Consider the following 18347-nt stretch of genomic DNA (forward strand, 5'->3'; position numbering starts at 1 on the left):
GCTTCTACCCTTGCTCGCTTTTTGTCAACATTCAAACATTTGGGGATCCATTTTGCAGCAATTTTTCTCATGTCCAAATTGACGTGAACCATATGATGGACGCGTTCGTATGAAATATTCAGTGCTTCAGATATCCGTTTTAGCTCAATTCGACGGTCTGATAAAATCATGTCATGAACTGCATCGATATTTACGGGGATTGACACAGAAACTGGCCTTCCCGGTCGGTCATCATCTTCAATGGAAAATTTACCTCTTTTGAAGCTTGTAGTCCAATTTTTCACGGTCGCATACGAAGGACATTGATCACCAAGGGTATTAAGCATATTATGTAAATCTGCTTAACCCTTTTTAAAACAGGTACTCGATGATGGCTCGATACTCCAATTTTTCGATTTTCACAATTTCGGTGGACATCTTCTTTCTTTTAATTTATTGCGTTACTCGTAAGTCAGGTTTACTTTTTTGACCTCAAACTCCAAACTCACACTTCTAATGAGTTTGGTATTTCTATGGAGTTCGTTGATGTGGTAACGCAATATTTTTTTTATGCATGTAACTGGTCTAAAGTGTCGAAAATGAACATTTGAAAAATTCCGAATAAGATGGGGTTACTTAAAAATTCTTCAAGACTAAACGGTCTGCACGATACTAGCTGTAACCGCCTGCTTTGAAGGAAGAATTTTTGATGCAGAAAAATCCATGAACTTAGGACAATCTCCTTCCCAAATATAACTTCATTACTGCGCCATCTAAACGATATATATGTATATTGTTTTGATACAGATGTAAAGAGATACGCGTGTCGAAAATTGACCATCAAAAGATTGCCCATAAACCATTCATTCATTCATTCCCAAAAATATGGGGTCAGTTGAATATTCGTCAAGACTGATCGATGAAATTTCAAGATTTATCACTAGAACAGTTTTTCTTTTAGAATCATATTTGGATCTATGATGATTTTTCTGGGATATACGCTTGTCGAAATTGAACATTCGAAAAATTTAAAAAAGGTTTTCTGAAAGAGCAACTTTTCAAGTAATAAATCTCGAAATTTTGTTGACTTCGGTGCAGCCGTTCGGTCTCGACGAATTTTTAACTGACCCCCATCTCAATGTGATAGATATTCCAAAAAAGCAAATATCGTAAAGCAGAAATTGATACATATTGTGAAAGAGCAACTCTTCTAGTAATCAACCTGGAAATTTTATCGGCCTCAGAACAACCGTTTGGTCTTGACGAATTTTCAAGTTCTTTTTCGGAATTTATCGAAGGTCGAAGGTATACCTTAGACACACGCGTATCTCAGCTCAGATCATTGAATCAAGCAGATATTTGAGTTTTCCTCTGCCAATTACGAACGACGATTTAAGAAACTTAATTTGAAAGAGATTACGTCATACGGAATGTATACTTAAAGAAGAAGATTAAACGTGAAATCGAACAACCTCAGCAAAACGTATGCGTTATTAAACAGAGGAAACATTTTTATATAAAGGCACAGGGTGAGTCTGGAATCTGGAAGTATTAACCAAACTACTGCAGTGTATTGTAGTTGTGAAAATATTGAAAAACTGAAATATTTTTTATTTGTTTCCAAGTTATAATATCATTAATACCTAATTACCTTATTAATAAACAAAATTCCATGTCTAAATTTTTCTAGGTCCCTAATTGAAAGCTTTGAAATTCGCCTTCTTTCAGTTTTCCTGCTGTAATCGTTTTGTAGTATGCTGTACCTAAATCCAGATATGTAGTTCAACTATACCTCCTAAATAAGTTCAAAAATTTAAATAAAGTACATATATTTATGTTTGACACTAGTAGGAGCTCTTACTCTCTTAGATCTATCTTATTGGTACAAATTTATGGATACATTGACCTAATCGATGAATACTAATTTTTGCCATTGCGAAAAAATACATAAATTTAGTATGGCCGGTTCACCGAGGAAAAATTACTAAAATAATCGATTATTTTCGTAGTTCATTAAAACAAAATACTTTCAATGTGTAAGTGTAATGTGTAAGTGTAAGTGTATGTGTAAGTAACTTCAATTATTCAACTTGCAATAGATAAAATATGGTGTTTGTTTCGGACACTCAAAAAATCGTGATAACGTTTCACTCATTATATTTGACTTTTACTTATTATTGAAACGTCACTAAACTAAGGTCCAGTTGTACAGTTCAAGTTCAAGGTGAGCTTAAGTTCGAACCAATCAGCTCAACTTCGACAATTCCGTACAGTTTTGTCAGGTTCAACTAGGTTCAATGTTGAACTCGGCTATGGTTTGAAATGTACAACCGGACCTAAATGTTTCATGTTTGGATTATGTTATGATAGCACAGTGATTTGACGATTTTACAAGTCCTATGCATTACGCCTTTGGAAAGGAACACTTGGGACTTAATGGGCTAGGACATATTGTTGATTGGGATCAGAATCTGGTATTCCTGGAGGAATTGTTAGGGTGTACTGAGTATTTTGTGCTTGTACAGGATATGTGGGGGTGGCAAAATGCATCCTTGGCGGTCTTGGGGGTCTCCTAGGTGCCGTGCCGAACGACACAGTTTCAGGTCGAAGAACTTCGTAAGTGTTAGGATCCCGAAGGTGATTGTGCATTACTGGAAAGGTGTACTCAAATCTCTGAGTCCTTGAATGGGGAGGAGACGGTGGAGCAGGTTGTGGTTGACTTGGAACTGCTGCTGGGATCAAGTTGGGGCTGGCTGGCAGTGGAGGATAGACCGGAAATTTAGATGAAGGCCTGGGTTGACTTCTGCCATCTGGAAAATATATGCGCTATACAGTTAGAATATATTGACACCACTCTTGACTTGATGCTTTCAGAGACCCATATACACATGTAATGAGCCTGGTATAAGATACTTATTTACAGTGGCGGCGCAAGACCTTAATTTGATGTGGGCAAGATACATTTTGCGAGGCTCTCTGGTGACGCCAGAGGACGTTTTCATGAGAAAGCGACTGATAATAAAAAATGAAATTTAAGAAATATATAATTTTCTACTTTCAGCCTATCTCACTTAATAACTGAACTAATTAATTATCAAGTCATGGCCCACCTGAGATGCTAGATCATGCTTAGTTAAAAAATTTCGAAATAACTACTGAAGACTAGTTCAAATGAACGTGCAACAACTTGTGATCGGATCCATACACAGTGCAAGATTGTGTTGAACTCGGTCAACCGTTTACATGGTCGCGCGTAATTAATTACGCGTAAACGGTTGCCGGAGTCGCGCGATCCTTTGAACTAGGCCTCAGTGTATTAAGTAGGCTTAGTTCAGATGATAGTGCGTAAACGCGCGATCCACAAACCTCGCGACTAAAGATTTAGAGGAGTCATATACAAATGTTCATATGGTCGCGCGACATCGCGCGTAGACTCCACTGTATCTTAAGGCTTAGTTCAGATGATTCGAACCAGAAACCGGACTGCTAAAGATACAGAGGAGTCTACGCGCATATGAACATTTATATTTGACTCCTCTGTATCTTTAGTCGCGCGGTTTGTGGATCGTGCGTTTACGCGCTATCATCTGAACTAAGCCTTATTCAGTTATGTGCATTCAGTATAGGTCCTTTCGTTTGCATAAAAAGTATAGCACTTTTCTACACTCGATTTTAGTATTCGTTTGCTGATTGGATATACACCAGTGTAGAGTAGGTGTAGTTTATCTACACCTCCTTTTGACTAGGTGTAGATAAAATACAGCCCCTCTACACTGGTGTGAATCAACTCGAGTGTAGAAAAGTGCTACACTTTTTATGCAAACGAAAGTACCTAATATCATAGTCGTATAGAATTATGAACTATATACGCCAATTTAGTGAGTCTCAATGGCTTTTTTTAACATCCCTATTTAAGCATGAAAAAATTTCATGGTTTCATGGATTCATTCTGAAAATTGAGTTAATGTCAAATTGTTGATAACCCAATTAAAGTCTTGTGAAACCCGCTGTTGGACGTCAAGCTCAAGCGGTGTAGTGGATCCTCAAGGTAAGCGTCCACAGTTAACCCTCTAATACCCAACTCCGCCTTGAGACTGGTTGCATATAAGTGGATACAAAATTATTCCCTGTGAGCAGTTTAGTTCAACTGCCCATGTCCGCCTTCAGTATAGGTTCATTTTGTGAGAATAGGTGTTAATGTAAATCAGTTAACTATTTGCGGAAGAACGATGTAGATTATACATAAGCTAACTTGAAACTATACGGAAATAATTTTAAAAAGAGAAAAAAAAACTTGGGCATTAGAGGGTTAAGTCATTCGGGCGAAAATTATTCGCTTCGAGCGAAATTTCGCAGTACCTAAAACAAAGCGCAATTCATGCAGAGCGAAATTGTCGCGTATAAATACCTTTGATGCGCTGATAAAAACCAACAGACCACCGACTCGCAGTGAGGGCCCTAGCCCGGCAATTACTCGGTACCAAAACTTATAATCTTTGCTCGGTACCTCTACACTAGGCGCTTTTTAAAAAGTCGGTCTATTTCATAGAGTTTCTTGAGTGAATGTATATGTTAATCGCTGTTTTCATGACAGAACATTCTTTTCCTTTTGGCTACTCCTTCCTTTCTGAAGTAATTTTGAAGATCAAAACGGTTCTCTTTAATCAACTCTTCGACTCTAATCAATATTTTTTGATACTGTTTGAAAATGTACGCAAATGTTGTAAAGTAGAGGAACTTTTAAATTAACTTGTTTAGATTGCTACAGGAATATGTCTCATAACAAACATGTTGGTGGAACTTGAAAATGGCAGAACAATTTTCTGGATATACCCAAAACCCTCAGATTAAGACACGTTCACTGTTTTTATTGCATAAACCTGTTGCGAGGGGCTCCTCGGCCCGCGAGGCCCCTCAAGCCGCGAGGCCGTAGGCCGTCGCCCACGTCGCCTACGCCTTCCGCCGCCACTGCTTATTTATTATGACTTCTTAGGAACTGACTGTGTTCTGAAAGGCCGAATAAACTCCGAAAGTTTTAACAATAAAGGCTATATTTACAGACTCTTGAACATTATCTACCAACATGTCCAAGGTTCCTGAGAACGACAAGCACCGGATATTCCGATTATCATAATACTCTCATCACTAGAAAATTATTGTCGTTAGCCTCCACAAGAAATCTATTCATTTCTTAGGTTTATACCCAATTTGTCTCTTCCTAAACTTCAGAGTTCTCTCAACTCAGCTTGACATAAGCCTCCACTGACATCATCAGCTTCCCGACGAATTGGTGCTATATCTTCTTGGATGGTACTATCTTTACTGAAGTGTTCGTTATTCACATCAAAATAGGTACATAAAAACTCGAAAAATCGAATTAAAAAAGTTCAACAATTTCCCTATACTAAAGAAGTTCTGGCAAAACCCCTGCAATGACCTAATCATCACCACCAGATGTTTATCCATTTCGGACACAAAATTTTAGGGTTACCATTTGAAGAACTAAACTGGTGCATGATACCCCTCGTAGAGCGTGCAGGATATACTCCTCAACTATACATGAAAAGTAGCGTGATTTGAAACAAAAATCGATATTTTTCGAGGATTCATCCACAAAATAGTAAATACCGAAGATATGAAGGTTGGCAACCAGTATTTCAGAAACTATATTGTAAGGTTGTCGCTCAAATTCTTGGTGAACTAGTTTTCAATTCGATCGAAATTTTAAATAGTGGAAAGTGTAGTTTTTGTGTTCCTGAAGTCAAGCAGTTTAGGGCAAGATTAATACCCAACAACCAGGGGTGATCTTCCCTGGTTATGGATTTCCCTCTGAATTCACTATTGAAATTAGAACAGAATGAGGAAGTATACCTCGAAGAGAAATGGGATAATTGTTTGGAAATATGCAACAGTTTTGAAAATGAGTGATCTCAGTTTGTACCTCTCCAAGGGTTGAGCACAACTTGTGATGGCCCAAAAACCTCGAAATTGTCGGACTTTCTTGAGTTTTTCTCTCATAAACTTCTGAACAACGCATCCTAACGAAAACCTCATGCTGACACCGATAAAAGAACCTAAATTGTCCTTAAAATTCTTCCCATGGTGACTAAAATGAATATTTGTCATTGTATCCAAAGTACTGGTCCTTTCGTAACACTCGTGCAAGAAAATAGTTGGGGAGCTCTTGATGCTGAATCGGGATTTACTCGAGCGTCGTGAAGACCTAGTGGATTTTGAAGATTAGATGGTAGAAAGCAAAAAAAAAAAGATTCTATGATGTATGCACTTTCAGATGTGGGGAAAGCGTCTGCAGGTTTTCAAAGATGTAAAAAAAAATCGTCAGGTGTACATACTCGAGAGTGTCAGATTAAGGTACTGTATATGCTCTACGTTTCTCTGATAATTAATTCATGTTAATCTGACAGTTTATGGTGGGGCTGGCCGTTCGGAAGAGTTAAAAATGGTAAGAATGTTTTTACCGTTTTCGAGCTAGAGGGTGATAAAGGCTAGGAGCTTAGCCACACATGCGAAAGGCCAAGGCCAATGTGGAAACCTAGTCTAATGTACATTAATCGTCAAATATCTCAAAAACGTTCAATAGCAGAAAAAATTGGTCGGACAAAATTCGTAGGAAATGTTATGCTATACAACTTTTATAATGAATGCCCAGGAGAGGTGGAGAGGAGATAATAAAAAAAAACTGATTTTGTGACCTTTATGGACAATTTTTATTGTTTCGACTTGCTGAAACTGTCAGATTATATTTTTTCCGTTTTTCTTGAATCATAAGCTTCAAAATAAAAAAAAACCACCTTGCTCGAGAGACTACACGTGACAAGTTTGGCGCCCTTCCACACACTTTCGTTACGCTTAAATTGTCACATTGAGAGAATAGGTATATACATGTAATTGACCACATATATCTTAATCTGAAACGCTCGAGTCTGTACAATTTTTTTCCGTGTGTAAGGCACACAAAGACCGCTTCGACTCGACAACGAAGCCGATCTAAGATCTCTTTTTCGACAAGAGGTACCTACTTTAGTAATATTAAACAACTCTTCTGACTTATTTTGATTTCTATTACAGGTGTAGGTGTTGGGTTTTTTAAGTAATAAATAAATGTAATGAAAAAGAAAAAATGGTTAAGTTAATTTTCCTAACTCTAATGCAATATAAAGTTTTTGCTCCGGAGGTTTTCTGTAATTGGTATCCAGTCTATTCATCCGGTGTTCTTTGGTTTAGTAAAAAATCGAACAAACGCGGCGTCATTTGTGTGATTTCTGAATTTATTCCTTAAGGTGCTTACAGATTACTTTGACGTGATCTGGACTCACAACACGTCATTGTAATCTGAAGGCACCTTTATGCTTTCTCATTTCTGTCAGGAATTTAAATAATGTGTTCTCCGTGGACCTAACTTCATTTATAGAATTTATAGAACCCAACAACTTCTCAAACAGTGTGTCTGAAGATATATTGTTTGTATTTTTTGAAAACTAAACAAAAAACTCTTCGACTCTTCAAAGACGTAATATTCCTTGAATCAAATCTTTCCTCCCTCCTCTTCGATGCTCTGTTCGGTCTCATGGGGTGTGTGTCAGCAAAAGACAACATTCGAAAACCGTCCCGTTGAAGACCGTTTCGGTGTGCGCCCACTCTTATAGCCGTAGGTTAATGAAATATTTACCAGAGTATCCTAGTGATCCTGAACCTAGGGCATAAGCACCGTTGCTCAGCTGTACCACTCCAATCGATCCAGATCCAAGGTAGACAGCTCCGTTAGAGCTGGGAACATTTGAAGCTGCAGCATTGACGGGGATAGCTGGTGGCGGTATCAAGGGAATGGTGGCAGATCCCATTGATTGAGGTGGCACATACTCTTGAGGCTCTTCAACTGGTTTCTCTATCGAATTATGGTCAGGAAAAGAGTAAGTGGGGAAATTGAAGTTGAGGGTGTCTTCATAGTTCAATGAAAGATCTTGATTGGACAGGAGGTAGCTAGTAGGTAAAGGTCTCCTGGAGAATCTCAAGGCAGAGCAGATCTGTAGTAGGTATACGATCGCAATGCCGATATTCTGTAAAAAAAAAGTTAAGAGATTAGATCACCAAAGGAATATTTCATGGCAATTTCCACCAATTTTGAAAATTCTGATTTTCTTGAAAATTTGCAAATTTTGCAAGTTTCGAGGTTCGATGACAAGATCTATATATAATCTTGTCCAAAGTGTTATCGAATATCTCATCCAAGATCTTCAGAATAAGAGGATGAAGGGACGGCCTCCACCATTTCACCATTTGATGGAATCCATAGATTAGAGTTAATCTATGCATAGATTAACTTAAAAATCTCTGTTCAATTAATCTATGAATCTATGATGAAACCACGAAATGAAGGGCCTTAATTTCGAACAAAGATTATAATCTTTGATTTCGAACACAATGAAAATGTGTAACAAAGTTACTGTCACTGAAGGGAGTAATTATTATAAGGTCCTTTCGTTTGCATAAAAGTGTAGCACTTTTCTGCACTCGATTTGATTTACACCAGTATAGAGGAAGTGTAGTTTATCTACACATAGTCAGAAGGAGATGTAGATAAACTACACCTCCTCTACACTGGTGTAAATTCAATCAGCAAACGAATACTTAAATCGAGTGTAGAAAAGTGCTACACTTTTTATGCGAACAAAAGGACCTTTAGATTACAAAAACAAGTTCAGATGGAGAACTTCCCCGTTAAATCGTATAACTGAGGAAGTTTCAGATACATTTTTGTTTCCCCAATCTGTGGCGAAGAGTTTATGTTTTTCCTGATTTTGCAGCAGTAAAATTATCATCATCAGTATGTACATAATAAAAGAATAAGGACCAAAAGAGGTAGGTGGTAAAACGCTCTAAATGAGCTCGTAGGGCTTCGAGTGAGCTAGGGTGAAGCCCGAGTTCCCGAGTTCATGACACTGCCTTTACGTAGGTGCCCCATATGTCGAGATGCAAGACCGGGAAGTCGCTTAAAATGATTTCGGAAAAAATTTCAATTTCTGCTATTTTTGCCGTTTTGGAGTGCAAAAACTGTTTGTCATTTATTGGACCGGAGTTGAGTTGTTTTGTGACGAAGGACCGAATTAATCCTTAAATATACTTTTGACCACTTCAACGATCCCTAAATACCAGAAAATTGCGTAAGAAGAAGATGGAATTTCTGACATTTCTCAATTTCATTTTTTCCATTCGATGTGAATGGAAAACCATCGAACATCACTAGTGTCATCTGTGTGACGAAGAATAAATGTCACCCATGTGACGATCGATGACCAGAGAAAACTTACACCACTCTCAGAGCATGCGATCGTTTCTATAATATAGGAATGCTGGCGGATTATTTCGACGCGTGGCCGTTTATCACGTGATGATTTCTCTTTTTCAAATTATGATTGAAAAAAATATCTGGGGCTCCAAATCGCCCCCATTCAAACATGTCTTTATTGCTTTTCGTTTCATTCGAAAAATTTTGTGCGGGGGAGGGTTATACTCCCACCCCTTCGGGAAAGAGAAGGCTTATATGTACATCAGTACCATAGACAAACTATCAGTACAGTGTAGCATTTGAGGCTCGGTTGTTCAATTCTGGTTTAAGTCGAGATTTAAGTTAATCCTGGAAACGCAACTGTAGACCGTTTTCGGAATAATTGTCCACTCATCGGTACAGTGTAGAGTTTAAATATTCCAACCGGAGGATGGGGTCTGAAATGGAACCGGGGCTTCGTTTTGAGAAATTATTTCAATTCTTATCACGGTGCGCCACTTGGCCGCAAAGACTGAGCCAAACCTCACTTTCTCTGTAGACTACTACACCAATTCATGGCACCCTGGAAATACGGTAGTCTCAGTATATAAATATAACCTAGAAAATATTTGAAAGAAGAAATATTCAAATTCAGAGCATATCAATCAACATTCAAAATATAGATCACTATTTATTCACAATACGAACCTGAATTCCGCAACACAAAAAATCTTAACTTATGGTCTACTACCAACATAAATTTTTGACTCTCCATAGCCACCCGAAATGTCAATCATTCCTGAATGGACTTACCCCGGTTTCAAAAAGCTTGATCGGGAATCAACGCTTGATTGAAGGATAAACGTCAATTCGTTTTCGATTCCGTCATGAGCATACAGAATATCATTCTAGCATCACATTATGATTCATATTAAGATGTCTAAAAACATGGTGTAAGCACTCGTCAATTTTTGAATGGAATGACATTAGACTAAATCGAAAATAAGAGATTCGTTTCGTGGCGGCGCCACCATGTTCTATCCTTGTTCTATGAAAGAAAATCTAATGATACTCTCTCGCTTTATTTTGTTTCGCGTTTATATCGATCACAGATTAGTCTCTGTGTTCCTGATCCATCAAAGAATTCAAAAAAAAAAAATGATTCGGACTATTTTCTTAGCTATTGACGTATTGACGAATATTTGTGATTTACACTTGAATTTTCGTTGTGAAAACGAATCTGCAGATATTTCAACACTATCGAAGGATTCGAAGGAGTACTTACTATTTTTATTCATGATAATTTCTGTTTGACACATTGTATTTGTGAGGAAGGTAATTCAATATGATTTCAATAAAACACAGTCGATTGGCGAAATATTCAATATATTCAGTTGACAGAAACGCAATTTACACTATATTTGTGAAGGATATTTGAAGAACAGACTCGAACAGATTAACGTATTTCTGTTTCTTAATTCATGCTCACACTTCACATTACGTATTTTCAATACACCGTTCCTTTGATTAAATATTGCTGAAGTTGCCATAAAACTGTTAGCTCTATCCGTCCCGAATTTTCATCTAATTTAGCTCTGCCGGAATTTTTAGCTGATGTAGTTCTTGATTGTCCATACAGAAAACTGAACGACATGTTCAATAAATGAATGTTGTACTACCTTTCTCGAAACTAATACATTTTCACACACCAATAATGGCACATTCGCAAGACGTGAGAATGCATTCAAATTATTTTCAAATATCTTAATTCATATACATACATCCATTCAATGATTCTCTATTGCTACTTTTTCAATATATTCAGAAATGAAAAGTTTTCAGTGATTTCGTTTTGGAAATCGAGTAACTGTCAAATCGTTGATCGCGCAATCAAAGTTTTGTCTGTATCCAGCCTTAACCAATTTAATAAACTCGATTCACATCTTTCGAAATCTACTTCTATAGATTTAGCGTTCCTGTACAGTTGGATTAAAAGTAACTGCGTCGGACTCTTGCAATATGTCCGAATCAAGTTCATTACATTAACCAAGACCTCAAACTGAGATTAATTAGCGCAGTGCGGATTTATTAAACTCCATCCTCAATAATTTGATTAGTCCTACTTTTTCCTCGAAGTTAACGATGTCATTATTAGTGTTTTCAAAAAATTTTCTACTTAAGGACAAACCGTTTCAGTATTCCAACAGGCGGTTTGTTATAATTCACCCGTTCACTTGCTTAATGAATAAAACAATCATTACCTCGAATGTCGCAATGTAGTAGGTACCTACTAATGGCGAAACATACACGATAACCTGGTATCAGATTCATTACGATTATTCTCGTTTTTGAATAACGGAAGTAGGTGTCTACGGACAAGCGTGTTGTGCATGAAAATTAGAATACTGCATTTAATGATTTATGATCACTTAGAACATGAAAGCTAATTTCAGTGTAATTTCCTCATTTAGAATGATTTTGTTTACAGGTGAACAAGACAACACTACATTTGAAGTAGAGGTCCTTTATAAATAATTGCATATCGTCAATTTGAAATTATATCATATATAAACTGCTCATCTTCTTCAACATGACCTCCGAACACCAATCAATTTAAGATAGCTTTGTCGAAACTCGGAGGATTCAAATAGAATTCAGTACACGTAGGTTTTTGGATAAACTGGTGTTAAATAATAAATAGACTTTCCAAATATTCGAAGAAAAAGTTACCCCCTATTATCTCCGACACTGATGAGAATCAGTGAATTTTCTTATTCTGACGATTCAGTTTATCCAAAAAACTCCCATGTACTGAATTTCATTCGAGTCCGGCAAATTTTGACGAAGTTGTAGCAACAAATTTATTGGATTTTGGAGAAATTTTCTTCACTTACACGAATGTAAAGTGTTTCTACCAACAGAAATAATGTTTTGGTTATTGAATTTTACGTTTTAATGGCAAATTCTGATAAATATAATAATATTCAATTTGGAATGAGGAAAGCTCTAAAGAGTATTAAATAGAAAAGTGCAAAATATAATCGCGATGTATACATATGGCACTTAATAATTAATGTATTGATCCATAATTACTTAGACTTAGAAAAGGCTTGGTATTCAGTAATGAATTCATTAAATTTTCAAAATCCATCAAAAATGGGAAGTTCTGCAGCCAGTTCAACAAATTATTTTAGGTAAGAATCCCGCCCTTAAATACCTAAGTGGTAATTACAGGAGCTATTAAATTTAAGGCTAGCTCTAGCTATTTAAATGTCACCTAACAGTTGGTGCAACGTAATTTAAGTTGAGGGTTCATTTTAAGGGACACTTAAAACTAAGTGCGTTTGGTGCAAACGGGTCTAAATCAATTTAGATCGATTTCTCAACTGTCAATACAACAGCCAGTAAACGCCAGTCACTTTTATGTACAGAGTAGACTACCCAAAATCCACTTGTGCTGGAAATTTAAATCTCGTTAATTTTTCTTGATTTTGCCAGATTCTCTGGCAGCTTTTTCTGATTTATCTACAGTTATAATCTTCTACGAAGAATGAAGAAGGTTCAACAAAAAAAGTTGAATGAAATCGGTTCAGCCGTTTTTACGTTATGCGATGACAATACAAAACAGGGCCCCATTTTAATTATAAAATATGCGGCAAGCTATAAAAGCCACAGGCTAATTCCAGATTCATAAAATATGAGGGAGAAGGTCAATGTTTGACTAAAAATAAGATAATGGGACAAAAATCTGAAAAAAAAAACCTATCAAGCTGAAAATCTCGAAAACGGTCAATATTTTCGAAGTAAAGATATTCATAAAGGATCTTCTATTTTTAATAATAATAATAATAATAATTCTCTTTATTTCTACTTTCAAAATATAACAACAATATAAACCAAATGTAGTGTAGAAAAGGAAATGGCTGCCATTTGCTATATTTCGAAAATGCTGTTGCTGAGTGTAACGATTACTCAATTCAAAATAACTTAATTTCGTTGATTTAGAAGCTAAAATTTCTTTGACTTCGACCATCCTATGAAATATGCATAATGCATATGTTTCTACGACCATTAAAATGTAATGCACCATAATTGACTTGTCTGTTGAACTTCAATATGACAAGCCAAATTTCCACACTAAGATTTAATTCTTACGTATATTTTAATGTTAAAAAATTAGAGCATGTTTTGAAATGTCAAGTACGATAGAATACTAAATTCTTGAAACTATTGCCTAAGACTTATATTAATTATTTGATGTTTAGCAATATGTCATTAAAATTACTTCAATTATGCAGAAAATTAACTTCCCACTTGGAAAAGGTATTAGCTCAGAGTTATCAGAATAATGAGAAAAGGCACTTCTGTAACCCACCTAATACTATGAAAAATTGATTGATAAACTATGATGATTTTTCAATAACCTAATGTTAGTTTCTCTTCAATGAGATTTTGAAATATTTTGGCTTCAGAGAAGTTAACAAATTTGATATCGGCAGATTTGAAAGAACCTTGATTATCCGATTTTACTGAAATTCGTGTTCCAGAAATCCCTCAACTGCTTTCGCAAACTCTGCTACACGTCGTTCAGCGTAGCCACGTGCAGAAACGTATCATTTCTTGCACTCGTTAGAAAAAAAACTATTCTAATAAGACTGTGGTTTCTTACTCTGTCGGAATGTGTCTAGAGTACACTGGACTTCTTCTTTTTCTCTAGTTTTGTGGCAATTATGAGTTAGATTGATAACACTCAATAAGAGAACCACCGGCCAAAGGATAATCCGGCACATCAAGTCACTACAATTTTATTTCTAATTAGCACATAAGTAATTAATATTCAAATAAATTGCTTTCACTCAGAATCGCAAGTGTCCTTCTACTTATATACAGTGTGAGTCTTTGACTCGTACAAATATTTTAACAGTAGATTCTTGAGGTCAAAGGAAACACTTTTTTCCTTTACCATTTTTTTGCGAATTGGACCATTTTGAAGAATACAAGCTGTTGAAAAACCATAAAAAATGATATTTTCAGTCTCACAAACAGTTTCAACGAATGAAATGAATTTCAGAATATAGTTTTTCATTTATTTGATTAATCTTTTTTCGAAGACAAGATATCACCCACGTCTTCCAGTTTTCTCAATATGACCATTACGTACCATAAAAATACCAAAAATTCAAACACTCCCAACTCTTGAAACTAAAATGGACGCTCTCTAATGAATATTTTTCGAGTAATTTGATGTTCAAAAATAAAGAATATCTGTGAAAGTCGAAAAATTGGGTACTTTGACCGAATGCAACTCTTCAACAGATCCTCAGATGTGTAGTGTCACAGATTTAGCTAGTTATTCTGAAGTTAATATTGTTTTTCCAGGGGTGGCACAGCTCATTATGAAAACTCAAAATGGCTATATATCAGGGGCGGATGGGACCACCGGGAAACCGGGAAAATTCCCGGTGGCCGGTCGATTGTTGGGCCAGAGGGCTGGTCAGTTCGTACCATTTTTTTGTTTTCGGCGGAACATATATTACGTCGATATTTTTATTTTTTACAAATATTGAAGAACAATTCAAAATGAATGTTGGGAAAACCACCAATAAATATATGTTTCAATAAGTTTTGGAAATAATATTGATAAAATTAAATTTTTCCTGAACAACTGTCATAAACAGGGTGGCTTGAAACCTAATGAAATACAGAAGTTGCAAAAAACTCTACAAGTGATTGTATGATTATTATGCTGAACTTGCCTTATATGTGAAAGTAAAGTTTAGTTATGTGATATTAAACCTCTGTTTTTAATATCACACTACCAAACTTCACTTTATTACTTTATTTAATATTATTTGACAGAAGCTTGCTTGCTATAGGAAAAACAAAATCTATGTCGGCCAACTTAGTATTTGCAATTCAATTATGTAAAACGAAAATCTCCTAAAAAGGTTGAGGTTATTGAGAAAATATATATTTTCTGACAGGAAAGGTCTCTTCTTTGAGATCTATAGAGTTATATAAGTATTCTTATTTCTCAACAAAAAACTCCTACAACTCAATTTTCTTGTTTCTACAGTCAAAATTATCATTATTATAAATTTTTGTGTTTTCCACATCACGAAACTAGCAACATAAGGCGTGTTTAGCTTAATCGCCCTTCAATTAGTTCCAGTATCAATAGTTTATAGATTTTATTCAAGTTTTGAATAATATGTATGGGTGTTTCTTCAAAATTTATGTAGGCACAGTGGGTGTCTTACGTAAATGGGTCACTGGATTGCTCCTTATTCGTTTAGCAAAATCTCGAAGTGAATAATTAATATGATGATATTTCAAGGTATATAAAAATATGATATCGAAAAAACTATCTAACATAATCATGGAAAGGTATTATGGTAAAAAACTAAAAAACCATTTTTCAAATTAGTAAAAATTCTTCAGTGTCGACTGGCTTAGAAATTAATGGTACAGGGATACTATTTCTAACCTTTTTTTTTCATTTAAGATTCCACCAATTTCATTCAAAATTACCCTGAGGAAATTCAAAATCGAAATTCGGAAACTATGCATCCATGTTGTGTATGGTTCAAAAAATACTTGATGTCAAATGTGAGAAAATTTGAAAATTTTCAACCATACCTATAGACAACATGGATAGATTTTCCGTTGATTCTATTTACTCAGAGTTGTTTTGAAGAAAATGGATTGAAATAAATATAAAACTAACATAATGCAGATTATAAAGGAGTTGTTAATTTAAGGGTCGATTTATAGTTGAAAAACAGTGGGTCTTTCATATAATTTTTTTTTTTTTTGAGCAGCCCATGTTTATATACAGCTTCCTGAAGAAAGCATATGAAAAAAATGTTTGATTTTTTTCTTAGAAACTGGAAGACGGACAAAAGTCAAATTGAGTAGTTGTTCTATATAGACAATAAAAATTTTTTTGGTGTTTCCTTATAATGCCTGCATGCTATCCGCCAACTAGGTGAAAATTTTCACTTAAAGCAGGAAATCAAAGATTAATTTCTTGAAAGAATTATATGAATAAGGAAAACAAATTCTCGCGAAACGATTTTGGAGGTGTTTTTTAATATCCCTTGCAATTATATGGGAACAATTTTTTCATCGCCTTTTCGTTCCCACAAAATGTCTGCTCAATTTTTTGACAGTTTTCTGAATTGTAAAAAAAAATTGAAAATTGCTTTTAAGGTTCCATTTTTAGGGGCTGTTCATCAAAATGTCTTTTTCATGGCAACTCATGCTAGCTACTCCCCTGAACCCCCACCTTAAAAGTACCTTTTTCGTTTTTGAAGTGGGCCGGTCTGAAAGAAAATTCCCGGAGCGGTTCGAGGTAGCCCACCCGCCCCTGCTATATATTTTTATCAGGGCCGAATCGAAAAAAATAGTTTTCGAAAAAAGTGTTTTTTACCTCAAGAATCTGTTGCTCAAATATTTTTACGAGTCAAAAACTCACTCTGTATACGTATGTAAAGTAACTTCAACTATTTCTGCTACTTTCTGACGTAAATCTCGGACAACTTTGGAAATGTTTTGAAGTATCTTTGTTCCTTAACAGCAAAAAGAATAATTTGAGCATTATTTGCAGTGAACAATTTTTATAAAATGAGTTGAGCTAGATGAACGCGCTGTTGACACCAACCTCTATTACAGGTATCAGTATATAGAGAAACCAAAGATTATAGAGACTCTATAATCTTCGAGAGAAACTTTATCCATGAACGGCCATTCTGCGCTGGGCAGCTATTAGAAACCACATGTTACCAAATGGTTGAGAATAAATCTGCATTCGTGAACAATCCGCACTTAGGCACGAAATTTACTATTCGCAATAAACTTCGGACAAAATACTCGAATGAATTAAACATGAAACTGATCAAAACCTAAGCATTAGCATGATCCATAGCCGTCACGAATTTCTTCGCTGAACTGAAGTGATAGTTTACAACCTGAAAGAAATTTTGCCGACTTCGAATTGAATTTCATGACGAATGGTAACAGATAAGTGCACTTCGGCCATCGCATGCAGAGCTTAAGGAACACCACGTTCGATGAACTTGCAATATATTTTTTTGGAAAGAGGCTTGACAAAACAAAAATTTTCGAAAATAAATTGACCGTCGTAAACTACTCTTTAGAATAAAAGTTCATTACAAAACCAATGGTGTTTTGAAGGAGAAATGATACGAAGAAGAGTTCATTTTCCAACTCTGACAAATAGGTTTGAACTTGAATGTTATCAGTTAACGGCCACATCAATCCAAATAGGTTCGATCTGAATTATAAAATTTCCTACACGATTTGCCGCATTTTAATGATTATTAAAGAAAATTTACAAGCAAAGCAATTATTGAATTGGATTGGATAAAATTTCGATATTTTCTTGGAGAAGTAATAAAATAACGATATTATTAGTAGATAGGCATTGAAGATGTTGAGTTAGAATACTTCAGAAATGAATTTCTTCGTCGTTACATTACCAAAAAATACATCCTTAATCCATATAAAATCCAATCAAATGAGCACCAAACTAACCGGCACCCTACCGCAACTCAAATGACAACAAAAAAATTACCGTTATCATTATAATATCGTTTTGCACTGCTCACCGCCGTATTGTACCCCGGTGATACCTCTATTAGTACCCAATAATGATCCCCTTCACTTCTTGTCGACTCTATTTCTATGATGCGATTATCACAAGCACAACATAAGGAATAACAACGATTTTGACTTACACCCAGATAAGAGTACTCGCTCTTTTCTAATCTGAAATCCATGGTGCTCAGGTACTCTGGGATCCGAACTATAGCGAAGGTCTTCACGCTCCTGGGAATTGCAAAATGGGGACACATCGCCTCTTTTGCATACAAACTTTCCGAAAGGATGCATTCAGGCATGCTTCGTGGGAAGGAGAAAGGTTGTTTGCGAAATTATTGATGGTTGAATAGGTATACTGCCTTTTTTACACTATTATTCAGGTTCGTTTCATCTGGAGACTTATTGAATCACATGGAAAAATCTGGGGAACGGGACTGAAACTGATGGAGTGTACAGATTT

At 35.7% G+C, this 18347-nt stretch overlaps 1 protein-coding gene across 3 annotated transcripts; it reads right to left on the reverse strand.

The window, feature by feature from the left end:
- Window positions 1–2105: 2105 nt before the first annotated feature.
- LOC123309493 lies at window positions 2106–18105 on the reverse strand. 3 transcript variants are annotated; one of them, XM_044892645.1, is made up of 4 exons: window positions 17896–18021; window positions 17767–17837; window positions 7670–8057; window positions 2106–2789 (listed from the first exon to the last, which is right to left on the reverse strand). In XM_044892645.1, the coding sequence occupies exons 2-4, from the start codon at window positions 17776–17778 to the stop codon at window positions 2413–2415; spliced, it is 777 nt and encodes a 258-aa protein (XP_044748580.1). In that variant the 5' UTR covers window positions 17779–17837; window positions 17896–18021; the 3' UTR covers window positions 2106–2412. The 3 variants fall into 3 exon arrangements, with proteins under 3 accessions (XP_044748580.1, XP_044748579.1, XP_044748581.1); XM_044892644.1 differs by lacking the exons at window positions 17767–17837; window positions 17896–18021 and adding an exon at window positions 18025–18105; XM_044892646.1 differs by lacking the exon at window positions 17767–17837 and having other exon boundaries at window positions 17862–18015.
- Window positions 18106–18347: the final 242 nt, after the last annotated feature.

Source organism: Coccinella septempunctata, chromosome 3 (assembly GCF_907165205.1).
Source record: "Coccinella septempunctata chromosome 3, icCocSept1.1, whole genome shotgun sequence".
Classification (NCBI taxonomy): domain Eukaryota; kingdom Metazoa; phylum Arthropoda; class Insecta; order Coleoptera; family Coccinellidae; genus Coccinella; species Coccinella septempunctata.

Excerpts from the sequence above, each read along its gene's own strand:
- LOC123309493 (XM_044892644.1), bottom strand. The coding sequence starts at position 18,066 with ATGGATTTCAGATTAGAAAAGAGCGAGTACTCTTATCTGGGT. Across the intron at positions 8,058-18,024 it reads GCGAGTACTCTTATCTGGGT|AATATCGGCATTGCGATCGT; the intron begins GTAAGTCAAAAT and ends TTTTTTTTACAG. Across the intron at positions 2,790-7,669 it reads AGGATCACTAGGATACTCTG|ATGGCAGAAGTCAACCCAGG; the intron begins GTAAATATTTCA and ends TATATTTTCCAG.